This window comes from Lactuca saligna, chromosome 8 (genome assembly GCF_052625555.1).
Source record: "Lactuca saligna cultivar CGN05327 chromosome 8, ASM5262555v1, whole genome shotgun sequence".
Classification (NCBI taxonomy): Eukaryota; Viridiplantae; Streptophyta; class Magnoliopsida; order Asterales; family Asteraceae; genus Lactuca; species Lactuca saligna.
In genome coordinates, this window is record NC_136424.1 from 74,069,366 (window position 1) to 74,083,456 (window position 14,091).

At 33.8% G+C, this 14,091-nt stretch overlaps 1 protein-coding gene across 2 annotated transcripts; it reads right to left on the reverse strand.

Annotated features, from left to right (window-relative positions):
* Positions 1-663: 663 nt before the first annotated feature.
* On the reverse strand, positions 664-9,740 carry LOC145011998 (chromatin modification-related protein EAF1 B-like). 2 transcript variants are annotated; one of them, XM_078970760.1, is made up of 23 exons: positions 9,398-9,740; positions 8,496-8,676; positions 8,343-8,397; positions 8,178-8,266; positions 7,045-8,092; positions 6,824-6,943; positions 5,881-6,036; positions 5,617-5,805; positions 5,370-5,450; positions 5,213-5,270; positions 4,656-5,140; positions 4,495-4,548; positions 4,345-4,402; positions 4,131-4,219; positions 3,988-4,041; positions 3,822-3,902; positions 3,604-3,741; positions 3,355-3,471; positions 3,181-3,284; positions 2,885-3,094; positions 2,454-2,784; positions 1,163-2,309; positions 664-1,083 (listed from the first exon to the last, which is right to left on the reverse strand). In XM_078970760.1, the coding sequence occupies exons 2-22, from the start codon at positions 8,639-8,641 to the stop codon at positions 1,263-1,265; spliced, it is 4,710 nt and encodes a 1,569-aa protein (XP_078826886.1). In that variant the 5' UTR covers positions 8,642-8,676; positions 9,398-9,740; the 3' UTR covers positions 664-1,083; positions 1,163-1,262. The 2 variants fall into 2 exon arrangements, with proteins under 2 accessions (XP_078826886.1, XP_078826885.1); XM_078970759.1 differs by having other exon boundaries at positions 4,644-5,140.
* Between the last annotated feature and the right edge of the window lie 4,351 nt (positions 9,741-14,091).

Consider the following 14,091-nt stretch of genomic DNA (forward strand, 5'->3'; position numbering starts at 1 on the left):
AGATCTCAATCTTTTCATCATATAACTTTGAGAAACCTCCATTTCTTTTTGTAAAAGGGGTCTTACAAAGAATCTAATGGAAACTTCGAGTTACAACATCGAAGTTCTTGAAGTAACAGAACCCGTAAACAGTAATCAACACCAATATCCATCAACGGATGATCTTAAACTCATTATATTACCAAATGCCTATCTTCCTCGAATCTTTAGCACACTCATTGTTTATCCGAGTCATATAGCATGCTAAGTCCCCTTGTTTTTCCTCACCAAATGCCATCTAGATAAAATGTTCTCCATAAATTATGTTTAATAACTTTTATAGAAAATTGATGACACTTAAAAATAACGGGAAGAATTACAAAAAAAAAAAAAAAAAAAAAAAAAAAAAAAAAAAAAAAAAAAAAAAACTAGAAATTAACAGGGAAAATCTCATTTCTCTAACTTTATATATATGAAGTCATCCTTTTCTGCATCAAGTAAAAAACGAAACACTCATATACAGCTTACCAGATTAAACCATTCTCCTATAGATTAGTTTATCTTTATCCAGAGCAATTAAATTAAAGGCTTGATTTAGCTATTAAAAAAAAAAAAAAAAAAAAAAGAGAGGCTAATAATAATAAATCGGCAGGAACTTCACTTCACACATGCTGATTAAAGTGATGCAGCAATGAAGGTGATTATAATAACAACATTGAGCTCTCTAAGTATACACTAAATGAAGTATTAGTATTCACAAAATTCCCCCCAGGCTTTGGCCATTAACAATAACTACCCCACCGCCTATTACAAAAAAGAAAAAAAAAAAAAAAAAAAAAAAAAAAAAAAGGTACTAATATGGGCTAATCCAAGGATCAGAAAAATAGTAAACAAAATGTTTTAAAAAGAGACATAGACAGAGACAGAGAGATGGAAGTCACAGCTGTACACGTACCTCATTATCCTCCTCCATCAACCCTCAACCCTAGTTCATGACTTCATCATTTTATACAAAAAACACCCAAGAATTAGCCCTCATTTCAGTTAACCTAATCCTAACATCTTCATAACAAATTGGTACTCTTTTTCCATCTTTCACCCCACCTGCAAATCATATATCAAATCAAAATCCAATTTTTTTTTTTTTTTTTTTTCATTTAATAGAAGGGGAAATGAAACTAACCTGTAGATTGATTGGTGTTACTTGGGAATGAGAGCCCAACTCCAACGGTTGGTCCGGAATGCTCAATTCCGATCCAAAATTAGCAGGCAAAAGTGAGAGGTTATGAAGGCGGCTTTTGCTGCTGCCACTCAACCGCAGCCTGATCAGAGCTTCCACTCTCCGCCCCTGCACCACCAGTTTGTGGTGGTGACAACCGTACAGAGTTAGAGTTCTTAGCATTATCCGCCATCACAACAGGTGTTTCACTACTATTTGCATCATTGACAGGTGTAGTCGTTTGAGAGGTGGTCACAGGTGACTCAGATGGATTCACTTTCCGAGTAAGCAACAACTTTTGAGGATTTATTGTTTGCAACGACTTGTGGTGGTTGTTGGATGAAGTTGGAGGAGGAGCATGATTTTGATTATTATTATTGTTATCAGTGGAAGCTTTTTGCTGCTGAGGTTGCTTTGATGTTTGCAGATGTGGCAATGGTTGACTTAAAGAAGAATGTGATATTGGTGGCTGCTTACCAGGATACATCATATGATGCATGACTTTCTGCTCACCTTTATCTGCAGCACTAGATTGGCCTCCACCTCCTGAAAATCCATTCATATCGGCAGTAGTCATCATACTATTACTACCTCCCCCCCTTCCACCTTTCATAAGCTTAGGTTGTTGGAACTGCTGACGTGGCCGCTGCTGTTGTTGTTTTGCAATTTGGTTGTTGTTGTTGGTAATGGTTTGAGGGTTGCGCATAATCCCATGTGGCGCAGGTGCAGGTACAGGAAGTTTCTGTGAAGGCACCAATGGTGGAGATGAAGCTGGAAGTTGAGAATCTTGTGGTGGCATTATGGGATTGGATGTAGGAAACTGTTGCTGTTGTTGTTGGCGTAACCGCTGTTGTTGAAGCTGTCTCTCTTTAGCGAATCGCATTGCAAAAGCTGGATGTTGTGGGTTGGTGGGCCCCTGGAAATGATGTGGATGATGGGAATTAGGGTTGAGCACGCGTGGCGACTGTTGGGGTGAAATCGGACGTGGTGGCTGGTGGTGGTGGAGTGGGTATGACTGGACAGGCGGCAACGGAGGAACTCCTTGAGTGCTGCCACTTTGTGATGCTTGTTCCGCCGCCACCATCTTTTGGTGGTCCGTGTTCTGGTTGGGCTGTATAAAGAAATCAAAAACATGGTAAGGGTATTTTAGTCTTTTATTATATATATATAAAAAGAATGAAATCCGTTCCCTCGATTTGGCAAACCAAACACACAATGGAATGGAATCGCGAATTCTGATTCCGTCGGAACTCACCCGAATCATATGCATAGCCTCACGTGATCTCAAGAGGGAGTTTCCTTGAGCAGAGGTTGGTGTTGGTGTACCGGAAGTCAACAAACTAGTGGTGGAATTCATCATAGAGGGGGGTCTTGCCATCTTGATGCCTCTGGTCATCCCACACATAACACCCATACCACTTCCAGCTGGCAACATACGTACACCTCGATCGGTTACCGAGTGGGACCCAGGAGGCAAACTCGACTGATTTGCGTTTCTTGCAGACAACATCTGATTGTACTGTTGCAATTTTTGCTGGTCATCTACCGATAACGACCCCGCTCTAGGGATCCCGTATCTTCCCTCCCTATACATACAATTTAAAAAATAAAAAAAAAAAAAAAAAAAAAAAAGTAAGAACTCGGAACAAAAACAAGTCATTCAAAGAAAGCTATTTACTGAATTACCTGACAGATGGATTAAGAGGGGAAGAAGCAGAGGGAAGATTAGTTCCATGAACGGAATTGGAAGAACCAGGAGCTGAAGGAGCGGGACCGGATCCAGGAAGCATAGGTGGTACAGTACCGTGATTCAGAACCGGTAACCCACCCGAACCTTGAAAACCAACCGGAACAACATCTGGGCTGGATGAGATTGGTTCGGATAGTTCTAGAGGCCTATTTTGGTAATTACACAGAATATGGTATTATAAAACAAAGTAAAAAAACAAAAGGGGTGGTAAAAGGTAAAATGGAGAACTGACGTGAGGACAGGCCCGCCATTAAGGTTATTTGGAATGACTTGAGAAAGAGCAAATGCATGAGAAGTATGAGGCTGCTGCAACTGTTTTGGATCCTGATTATCATTCTTTGCAGAAAAAAGATTATATGAGTACAGTAGAATCATAAAATAAGTTGAAAAGGTGTTGAGAGACTACCTGTGACCTTCTGTAATGTTGTTTATGCCCAATCATAATAATTTTTTCAAAATGAGATTTCAGTGTATCCTCTTCCATTGGTCCCTGCAACCGTTGAAATAATTGTCTTGCACTGCCCTGTATCAACATACGTACATACAAAAACCAACAATTTACCTCAATCATACATACATACATACATACACCTTAAAACTTCAAACACATAAACTATATATATTACAGATATAAAAATTAAAATTTGAATATTGCCTCTGGAATGCCGGGTAAAGTAGAGGGATAAGGCTGGGAGTTCCCTGAATCTTCAGCACTATCAGCCCCATCCCCAGTATTTCGATCCATTAATATTTTATGCCGCTCTTTGCATTCTTTTGACTTGCGAAAAATGCACTGCACAAACATGTAACAAATTAACCTTTTTAATATAAAATACAATTTTTTTGGGAATTGGGATATGATATGATAGTTACCTTGAATTGCAAGGTGCTGTTAATGGCATCACTTATAAGCTCCCAGTTTGGACCCATATCATGAACCAACACAACAAGTGCCTGAGGAGACAACAGACATTTTATAAACAACACTTATTTCTCAAGAAATATAATGTATAAAAATTTAGTGGAAAAAAAGTTTGACCTGGTCTTCAAATAACGACCATGGACTTCCTGACCCTGGCTGCCCAACAGGGGTCTGCAGAGTTGACTTTTCAATTAATCCGTGTAACGAAATAGAATAGGAATTTAGAGTGTAATTAAAAGCAATGAATTAATTAATAATACCTTAAGTGCTTTGGCTTTCCTTCCACGATCACGCACTAGTAATTTCATGATCTTATTCGGGTTGGACATATTACTCATTTGAGAAGCCACTGTAGAAACCAAGGAATCAAACCAACCAAGTGAGTAAGATTTTTAAATGGGTTATCTAATAAATGCATCAAGAATCAAATAGTCTGCCAAATTTAAACATATACGAGAATAGGAAGACGCATACCACTGCTTCCATTCGAATCAAATTGATGTGCATCCAGCCTCCTTCTTGAGTGATCCTTCTGCATTTGTATATCAACATGTTTAATCTTACAATACGACTCTACAACAAAGTGCAAAGCATTATTTTTTTTTTAAATGTCGGAATTTTTACCTGGTCACTTTGAAAATTAGAATCAAGTTGCCATCGGTGGTCAAATGCGGATCCCTGAAACAACAAAAAACAAGATTAAAAGTCAAAACAGGTAGAAGCCAAAAAAAAAAAAAAAAAAAAAAAAAAGACTTGAGTAAATGTCAACATACCGGATGTTTTACCTTCTTTTTCTTTTTAGGTCTATTTGAAACTTCCATGGAGTCAAACTGTAACTGCTTTTCATAGTCTCCCACTGACTCAGCTTCCATATTATTCGGTATCTGGGACCCACCATGTAAACTACTTTGTTCATCTTGGAAGGAATTTGTATCGCCACTTGAAGCATCTGTCCTATGTGGCGCTTGTACACTTCCAGAAGTTCCAGCATGGAATGGACTTATAATCCTCTGTCTGGAAGCAGTACGCACTCTTTTTGTAGGAATTGAGACATTTAAGCTGGTGGCAGGTCTTTTCCCACTCAAAATAGACGGTTGGGTCCCACCAGTTTGCATGAATGACACATCACCTCCCATCTCATATGATCTCCCCCCATAAATTTTAAAGTTTTTCCTTCTTTTTTGAGCAGCTTTTGAAGATTTGTGACCTTCAAACCCTCCAGGCAGATAATATGTGTTTGCTTCTCCTTCGTCCTCTTCAAATGCATTTTCTTGAAATTCAAAGTCTCAACAGTTAGAATTTTAACGGATATATTAACAATTAATACAAAATGTTATAATACCTGCAACAGCATCATAGCCAGATGTATCCACTTCCTCTTGCATGATACTTCCAGTTCTCTAAACAAGTTTCGAAACAAATATCATTGAGCAAATTGCAACATACTTTACTCTTTTTACCAATATGGACAATGTACTTTACTTTTCACGCATGTTTACCTCAAACTGAAGCAAATGAGATTCAATTGCTTTCCTGTAGGCCTCAATTGCGCCAGGTGGAACTGTATAAAAGAGGTTCTCCTGCATTACAGTGATACAAAGTTGTTATGAAACCAGTTAAAAATTGAAGTATTAATGTGTGCATAGTTTGTCTCAGTTTATGGCATTGTGTTTGTGTAAGATAGTGAAATGTGATGTAATAGTGATTGCAACGTGACATGTGAAGATACCAAGTGTTAGTCCATACTTCTGTCAAATTGTCCTCCCAGGAAAGGTCCATGATGCCTAGATCAGATATAGTATCAGTTGTCACAGGTGCTTCAGTTGGGTTGTATTGAGCTTTAGAGCTATTATACTCCAAAAACCTCATTGCATATCCCTGAATCCCAACTCCATGATCTTTTGTCAGTTGTGACTCTGATTCCTCGCGTTTCACCTGTTAAATGTCACAATATAAGTGCCAGAACTCACAATAAGTTGATAAAAGATTACAAAAACTTATAAAAAAGACCTGTATCAAGTGCCAGAACTCCATGACTGCTTCTGCTAAAGTGTGAGACACTTCCTTTTGCTTTTGCAGTGAGCTTTGTTTTTTGAATCTTACACGTGAAGAAAAAGCAACTCTCTTTGAGAGTTGAGCAGCTGTAGTTACCTTCCAAAGGCGCTCCTGTTTATAAACATAGGACCAAATACTCACTAATTGGGTGAATGGCCTTAAAGGGTCAAGCACTGAATTTGGACAGCTATACAGGTCCTTTTCTACTTAATCTAATGGGTTAAGCCACTAAGAGGTTGTTTCCTTTTGACTTAATCAGCTTGATGGGTTAAGAACTTAATCTGGATAGCTACACATGGTTGTTTCTTTTTTACTTAATCTGGAAAGAATGACTTAATGAACTTGATTGCTTAATGTATTAAGATACAAACCATTTGTGCCTATTTTCATTTCTTCGTTTTTCCTCCCAACTCCTCTCATGTTAAATTGATGAATATTGCAAAAAAGAATTCAGAATGTAAGGGTAAAATGGTCATTTAATCTCATTAAAACAGGGTATTCGGCCTCAAAAAATAAACAGACCATATGTATGCAACAAGCCAACAATTTATTGACATCATTATTCATTCAGCCACTTTACCCATACAATTTATCCAGGAAAAGAGAAAGAATACCTGTTTGCCCTTCCTCTTTTATACATCCTGCTCCTCTAACGTTAAAATTGATGAATATTGTTAAAAATGATAAATACTGTGATTTTTTTTGGGGGGAATGCAAGGGTAAAAGGGTCATTTAGTCTCATTCAGGTTATTTATTCTGTCGATAACAAATGAACCATATGCATACACTTTATCCAGACAAACATCATTACCCATTCAGCCACTTTACCCATACATGACTTAATGTGGGATAATTAAAAAAGAAACAGCCCCTTAGATCTTTATCAGCAAAAACAAACCTGGGCAAAATCATTAGCCAACCATGACATTTCCTCGAGCACAAAATCCCATTGTGATTTTAGACGTCTCTCCAATGGCAAAGTTCTAACAGACAGCTCAGCAATCCTCTTACGTTTTGCCTGTTTACAATACAATCTCAAATCAGCTATTTAGGACACTTTTATGCGGAGCCAATCAAATGCCTTGAATTTTTAAAAACAAAATGAAAACAAAAAACAACCTCTATAATTCGAGCCTCTTCTAAAATCGAGTCTTCATGTTCTTTGGTTGCCTGTTTGAGGTTTTCCTGAGAGCATGCAATTTGCTCCGCCACATCAGCACAATGCCTAACAGTGTCATTTGAAGCCTGATGTTTTCTTTCTGTTTCTGAGGTGATGCAGCCATCTGGAGCATATTTTCTGGTAGCAACAGAATTCTTCAACTCATTTTGCAAGCAAGATTCAGATCCTTTCAGACCTTCCTCTTCCTTAATAGACGAGCCATCGTTATTCTTATCTTTATCTTTATCAACATTCAATATCTTATCATCCTTTTCTGCAACTAAATTATTACCTACCACATCTACCACCTCCTTTGATGCCAAACTATACCCATCAAAACGTTGACTGGTTTGACCGCATGATGACTCAGAATCCAACACCTTTGTGGGAATCACTTCACCATTATTTCCATCTTCATGTCTGATTTTCACCTCTTCCATGTTTCCAACCCCATTGGTGGGAGTGGGAGTGGGACCCACAAAAATTTCAGTTTTCACTGTGTCTGCATGAGGAGGAGATTTGGAATCTGTCAAGTCTTCTACCTGTTCTTGATGATTCTCTTGAGTGTTTTGTATAAGATTAGCATCTAAAACAGCAGAATATGGACCATGTGGAGGTCCAAGGGTTGATTGTCCAGCTGGCACACCATCTAACTCATTAGGAGTTTTAGGATTGGAGTTGGAAGCATGTCGAAAAGGAAGAAAATGAGCACCACGAGAAGGAACTGCATCAGTAGAACTTGAACGGGCCCCATCCCGATTTGGTCGAGACCTAACCCTACGTTTATATGATTTTTTAGGAAGTTCCAACACAGCAGAGTCTAAGCCTGATTCCTTGCTGATGTGTCCAACATCCAATTTGGAGAAGTTAATGTTATTTGCACCATCGAATAGCATGAGATTATCAGCACTGTTGGGTTCACAGACTGAAGGAGCACCTAGTCTACCGCTACTTTCAACTGAATCTCCATGAGGTGAAGCAGTAATTGCAAAACTACCCTTTGCTTCACTAAGAAAACCATAATAAAAGATTATCAATAGGCAATAATCATGCTGGAAACACTTGGCACATTCATTACACACTAGATACAGACCTTGTCAGATGTCGATCTGCTGTCAGTGATGTGGACTGAAAGCTAATCGATGCTGCATTCCCAGGTTTCAAGTCTAAAGGGTCTCCACCCTGCAAATACCAACCATTTCATCACCAATCTAAGCTTAAAGATTTTCAAACATAAAGATAAGATTAGTCCCATTACTTTCTGTAGAAATTCCAATTCTCTTCTAAATTTCTCAGCAGCAGTGAATGTTTGCCTGCAATAAAACATACATTATTACATTGGCTTGATTTCAGAAAAAAACACAGGGGTCAAAGCAAAATTTTGCAACATAAAGAAGAGCACAACTGTTACCTAAGTTCCGCTTGAGTTTTTTCAAGATCTGACGATTGCTGCAGAGATGGTTTTGAAGAAATTCCAACTCCGGTATCAATAACTCCTCCCATTGAATCAAACTCAGCATTGACTATAAGCATAAACCCTGAAGTACATCCATGCATGCCCTCTTCAAGCACCTAGAGGTCTGTTCATGACCCTAATTCAAAAACTAAATCACATTACAGATATACATACATATGTATATATATATATATATAGAGAGAGAGAGAGAGAGATTACAAAATATTCTCATTCCTAATGGTTATGCACACAAAGAGAGAAAGAGGTCATATGTTATATAAGGTATGCCACCAAACCTGAATATGTTGTATGGAAAAACAAAGATCATAGAAAATGAACTAACTTGGAAATTATCTACACCAAGATAACCATTTCTTGCTATAACAGTAGCATAGTTATGATTCAATTCATGAATCCAAAGAAAGCTATCTACCAATTAGGTGTCCAGGTTAAGTTAGTCAGTCATAGTGCACAAATGAGCAAGCCAATTCAATTCTCATGAGTAAAATTCAAATAATTGCACTGTATATTACACACCATTGCTTAGTACACTCCATGCCCACGTGCAACCACCATTATAAACGTTCATAATTTAAAGAAAAATGCCCCAGTAATATAGAGTTACCAACGCCCCATGTTTGAGAAATGAAAAACGACCCTAGTTTTTGTCACTTTGACACTTGGTTAGGGTTCAGGCATGCATTCAATCAAAATGCCCCAATACAGCACTGCAATTACATAATTACACATTCATTGACCTATAATCTACTAGAGTGAAAAAATTCCAATAGTTCCAGTTCTAGGGTTTACACAATATATAACATTTCGTCCAATTCTAGGGTTTCTGTGAGAAATACCTGAATTGCGAAGAGCACTGCAACAATATCCAGCTAGGAAACCTTTCCCCTCTCCCCTGAGGTGCTGCTATGATGTAAAATAGATCAATTTCCAAATCAAAAACGAATTTTTGCCCTAGAAAATATAGGACATCAAAAGAATCGACTGAGTGCGTCCTTTTTGAAATTGTTTACCCTAATCACTCACAAATTATACATATACATAATATATATGAATGTCCTTTGTGTGAAAGATTGGTGTGTATGTAATGTTGTTCGTTCTGGTTCGTCTTCAAGCTCGAATTCCTCTCTCTTAAGCAGATTTGCAAAAAACTATTTCGTCGTCTCTGTGAGTAGTGGGCTGGACATGCAGACGCAGATGGAGAGGGCTTTTTTGGTAGTATTTGGGCTTTTTGCTTACCTTTTGTTGTTGAAAAGGGATTTGGTCTCAAACTTCAAAGGAAACAATAAAAATAGTATCTTTTTATCATATATCTAGCATAATATTTATATTTTTTATTTTAATTTTAAAAAATCTATTCAATTATAACATCATTTAAATTTAAATATTACATGTAAAAATAAATTTTTTTGAAAAAATAATTGACATGGATAGTTATTTTAAAATAGATTGATTGAATAAAAAAATTAAAAATACAATCTTGTAATAAAAAATAAAAACTATGATCTACTCTAATAAATGAATGTTTTTTACCACATGTCATCTTCTTTTTCATTTGGACACATGACATTTTCTAGAATTTTTAGATTTTATATTTTCCACTTGTCATTTTATTGTATTTTTCATTTTATTAAATTAAAATTTCATATTTAATATGTAAGGTAATATATATGTAACGTATTTATTAGAAAATGTTTATATATGTAATTTATTCAATACATTAAAGCCTCATTAATTTTAATAATTTAAAATTTTTCTCATTTTTCTTATAAATTCAAATTTTTTTTCTTATTATTAAAATTTCATATTTAATTTTTTTTAATTAAACTCATATAATACATGGGTCTCACACCTAGTGGTATAATATACAGAGATTTCATGTTTAGTTATGGGTTTTTTTTGGAAACTATCACTTTTCAAAATATCATAATCCTATATGTACGTGTATGGTGTGTACGTTAGGTACCAACCACATTTCATACTCAAAATATTGAAAACTAATGAATAACTTTGTAACCTCTCAAACACAGACAACCACACTTATGGTTCTTAATTTATAATAATACAATCTTATCATAAAAATCTAACATGTAAGTCTTTCAAATGAAACATATAGTACCCTTTTTGTATTCTATATATTTAAATCAAAAATATAATGTTTAAATGAAGTTTATGTAGACTTTTGAACATTAAACATATGTATTTTGATTCAACTAATTCCTTATATGTGGTTGTTATACATTAAACATATGTGAATGCTACATATGATGGTTAATGTCATATGAATGCTACATATGATGGTTAATGTCATAGTTGGAAAATTACAACCATGATGAATTGGGAATATATAACTAATATATATTAAGTACTAGGTGTGAGACCCGTATATTATACGGGTTGATTTAAAAAATGATTAAATTTAAAGTATAAAAAAGAAATATTTTTAATGTACAACTTTAAAATAAAAAAGAAACATATTTATTATAATTTAATATCATATATATATATATATATATATATGATATCTAATACTTTATATATATATATATATATATATATATATATATATATCTAATACTTTATATATATATATATATATATATATATATATATATATATATAAGTATATGACTTTAATTAAAAATTAATACAAACCAAAAATTGACAAGTAGATAATATTTATTTCAAAATTACCACAAAATGACAAGTGTCAAAACTCATGAGAGATTGACAAGTGGCAAAAAACCTTCATTTATTAAGGAAGATTAAATCGTAAGGCGTAAAATGATATTTTTAATACATAAGAAATGAATAACATATAAGTTATTTAATAGTTTTCATTGATTCATTTATTCACTAGTTCAATAGTTTCCATAAATTGATTTATGGGCATATAGCAATAAAATACATTTCTAAATTTATATACTTGCATACGTGTTGTAAAAGTTATGTTGAAAATATGTATCCAAACTTGACTAATTATGATTTTACGTGGTACAAACTATATGTTTATAAGATGTAAAAAAATATGTTTATATATATATATATATATATATATATATATATATATATATATATATATATATATATATATATATATATATTAAAGTGTTTCCTACCTTTTATGTCTACAAATATTTCTACCGATTAAAATTATGATATGTGTCACCATTTCATATTACTTAACTATCTCATTATCAGTATATTAGGAATATATCAAATAAAATTAAATTGAATGGTTGAATGATGACATGTGTCATAATGTTAGTGGGTAGGAATATTTGTAGACATAAAAGATATGAGACATTTTAATCTCTCTCTCTGTCTCTGTCTCTCTCTCTTTCTCTCTCTCTCTCTCTCTCTATATATATATATATATATATATATATATATATATATATATATATATATATATATATATATATATGAAACCCATTTATAATATGCATTTATCCGTCACTCTAAGGTAGCTTGTTTTTCCTTATTGTTTATTGGTTCGATCACTTGCTTTTTACATAAAATGAACTATGTAAAATAAAAGGATAAAAAAAAATAATGTCTATATGTGGGCCATAGATGTACCCTTTAGACGCGAGAGGAATCGTGGAGAGTGAGAAAAAATCATTTTTGATAACATTTGTGGAGGTGCAGTCCCTTGGATCGGGTAAACAAAGTCGCAATATGAATGAATGGTAGGTCGTTAGGCCTGTAGTTTGCTCTCAAATGTGTTGGTTCGAATCTAATTTGTAACTAACATAAAGTCTTTGATCATAGAATATCTTAGGACCCTTATAGGTAAATACGGGGCTTTGACAATTTTACTTTTTTTGTATGATGCATTAAATGCTTCTTTTGCTCAAAGGAAGGGAAAAAATATTATTTTATATGTACCAAGGATAAACACTCCAACAAACTAAAACCATATGAATCATTCTTGTCATGGAAAAAATTAAAGATTGCATTTGAGATCTTTTATAATGTACAAGGACCATTTGTGTAATATAATCATAAAGCAGGGGAGATGTTATTAGAATTTAATATTTGTTTGGACCTTTAACTTTATTTTTAATAACTTTCATACTGTCTAAAATTTAATTTGAATGTAAATGGAATATTTTGAATAAATTGCATCGGCTTCTTTAAAACCGTCACTTCCTAAATTCTATCGATTTCTTTAATGTATCTAAATAAATAATTATTATCGTTTTTTATAAGGGGAAAATATTATTTTATATGTGCCAAGGATAAACACTACAACAAACTAAAACCATATGAAGCATTCTTGTCATGGAAAAAATTAGAGACTGCATTTGAGACCTTTTATAAAGTACAAGGATCATTTGTGTAATATTATCATAAAGCAGGGGAGATGTTATTAGAATTTAATATTTGTTTGGACCTTTAATTTTATTTTTTAATAACTTTCAGACCATCTAAAATTTAACTTGAATGTAAATGGAATATTTTGGATAAATTGCATCCGCTTCTTTAAAACCCTCACTTCCTAAATTCTATCGATTTCTTTTCCGGTAACTTTCAGCAACAATGGAGATGTTTCTTATTCAACTTCTAAAAGAGGTCCGTCTTTATATAATTTTCGACCCAACATAATACTCAGCGACAACAAATGGCGAATTAAAAATACATCGTCATGACACACGATTGGAAGAACTTATTGAAAGTTGTACGCTCGTTGTGAGAATGTTAATGTTTGTGTTGTGGAAATGAGAACGACGGCGATGGTGGTGGTGATCTAGTGTTAATGAGCAAGACATTTTGACTCGTTTATCAATGAAAATGAATTTGAGCACATGCATATCATAGTAAACACTCAACTTTAGTAGGAGGGATTGTGAACAATAATTACCGACCTAAGTTTGTTGACATGTTATTAAATGCTAGGCAGTTTCTCATAATGGGCATCGAGGTTATTGATCAATATATGATTTCTAATTAAAATATGAGATCGTTTCATAACTAATTGTATAAAATATTTCTAATAATTAAGATTTATATTTAAATTGGAACTCTCACAAGATAATCATTAAATTAATCTCATGCAAAGCTTTTCTATGATTTTAGTTTAATATCATTTAATTAATTGAAGAGATCTGAGATCATTTCGTAATTAACTTTTGAGTTCTTCAAATGATCGAGATATATAATGAATTATAATTTTCATATGAGTTATATATTTAACTAGTCTCATGTAATTTTCATTTCCATGACTTTAGTTTGAGATCATTTATTTAATCGAGGTTCATTTATGGTTGTGGTTTTTAGTTGAATTTAATACATTTGTAACCTGTTATGATTTCACTTAGAGATCGACACTTTGGATCAAATTGTAAATGTCAAAAGGTTTTCAGTCATTTAAATTTGAATAAAGGTAGATTCATTTGTTTATCAATGATCTTTTACTATAAAAAACCTAAGAGACATGGTAGCTTTTCAAAATTTTAAGATTCAAATATTATTTTGTATTATTATTATTATCGATTTTGTAAGAAATATTATGCCTTGGATAAACAAT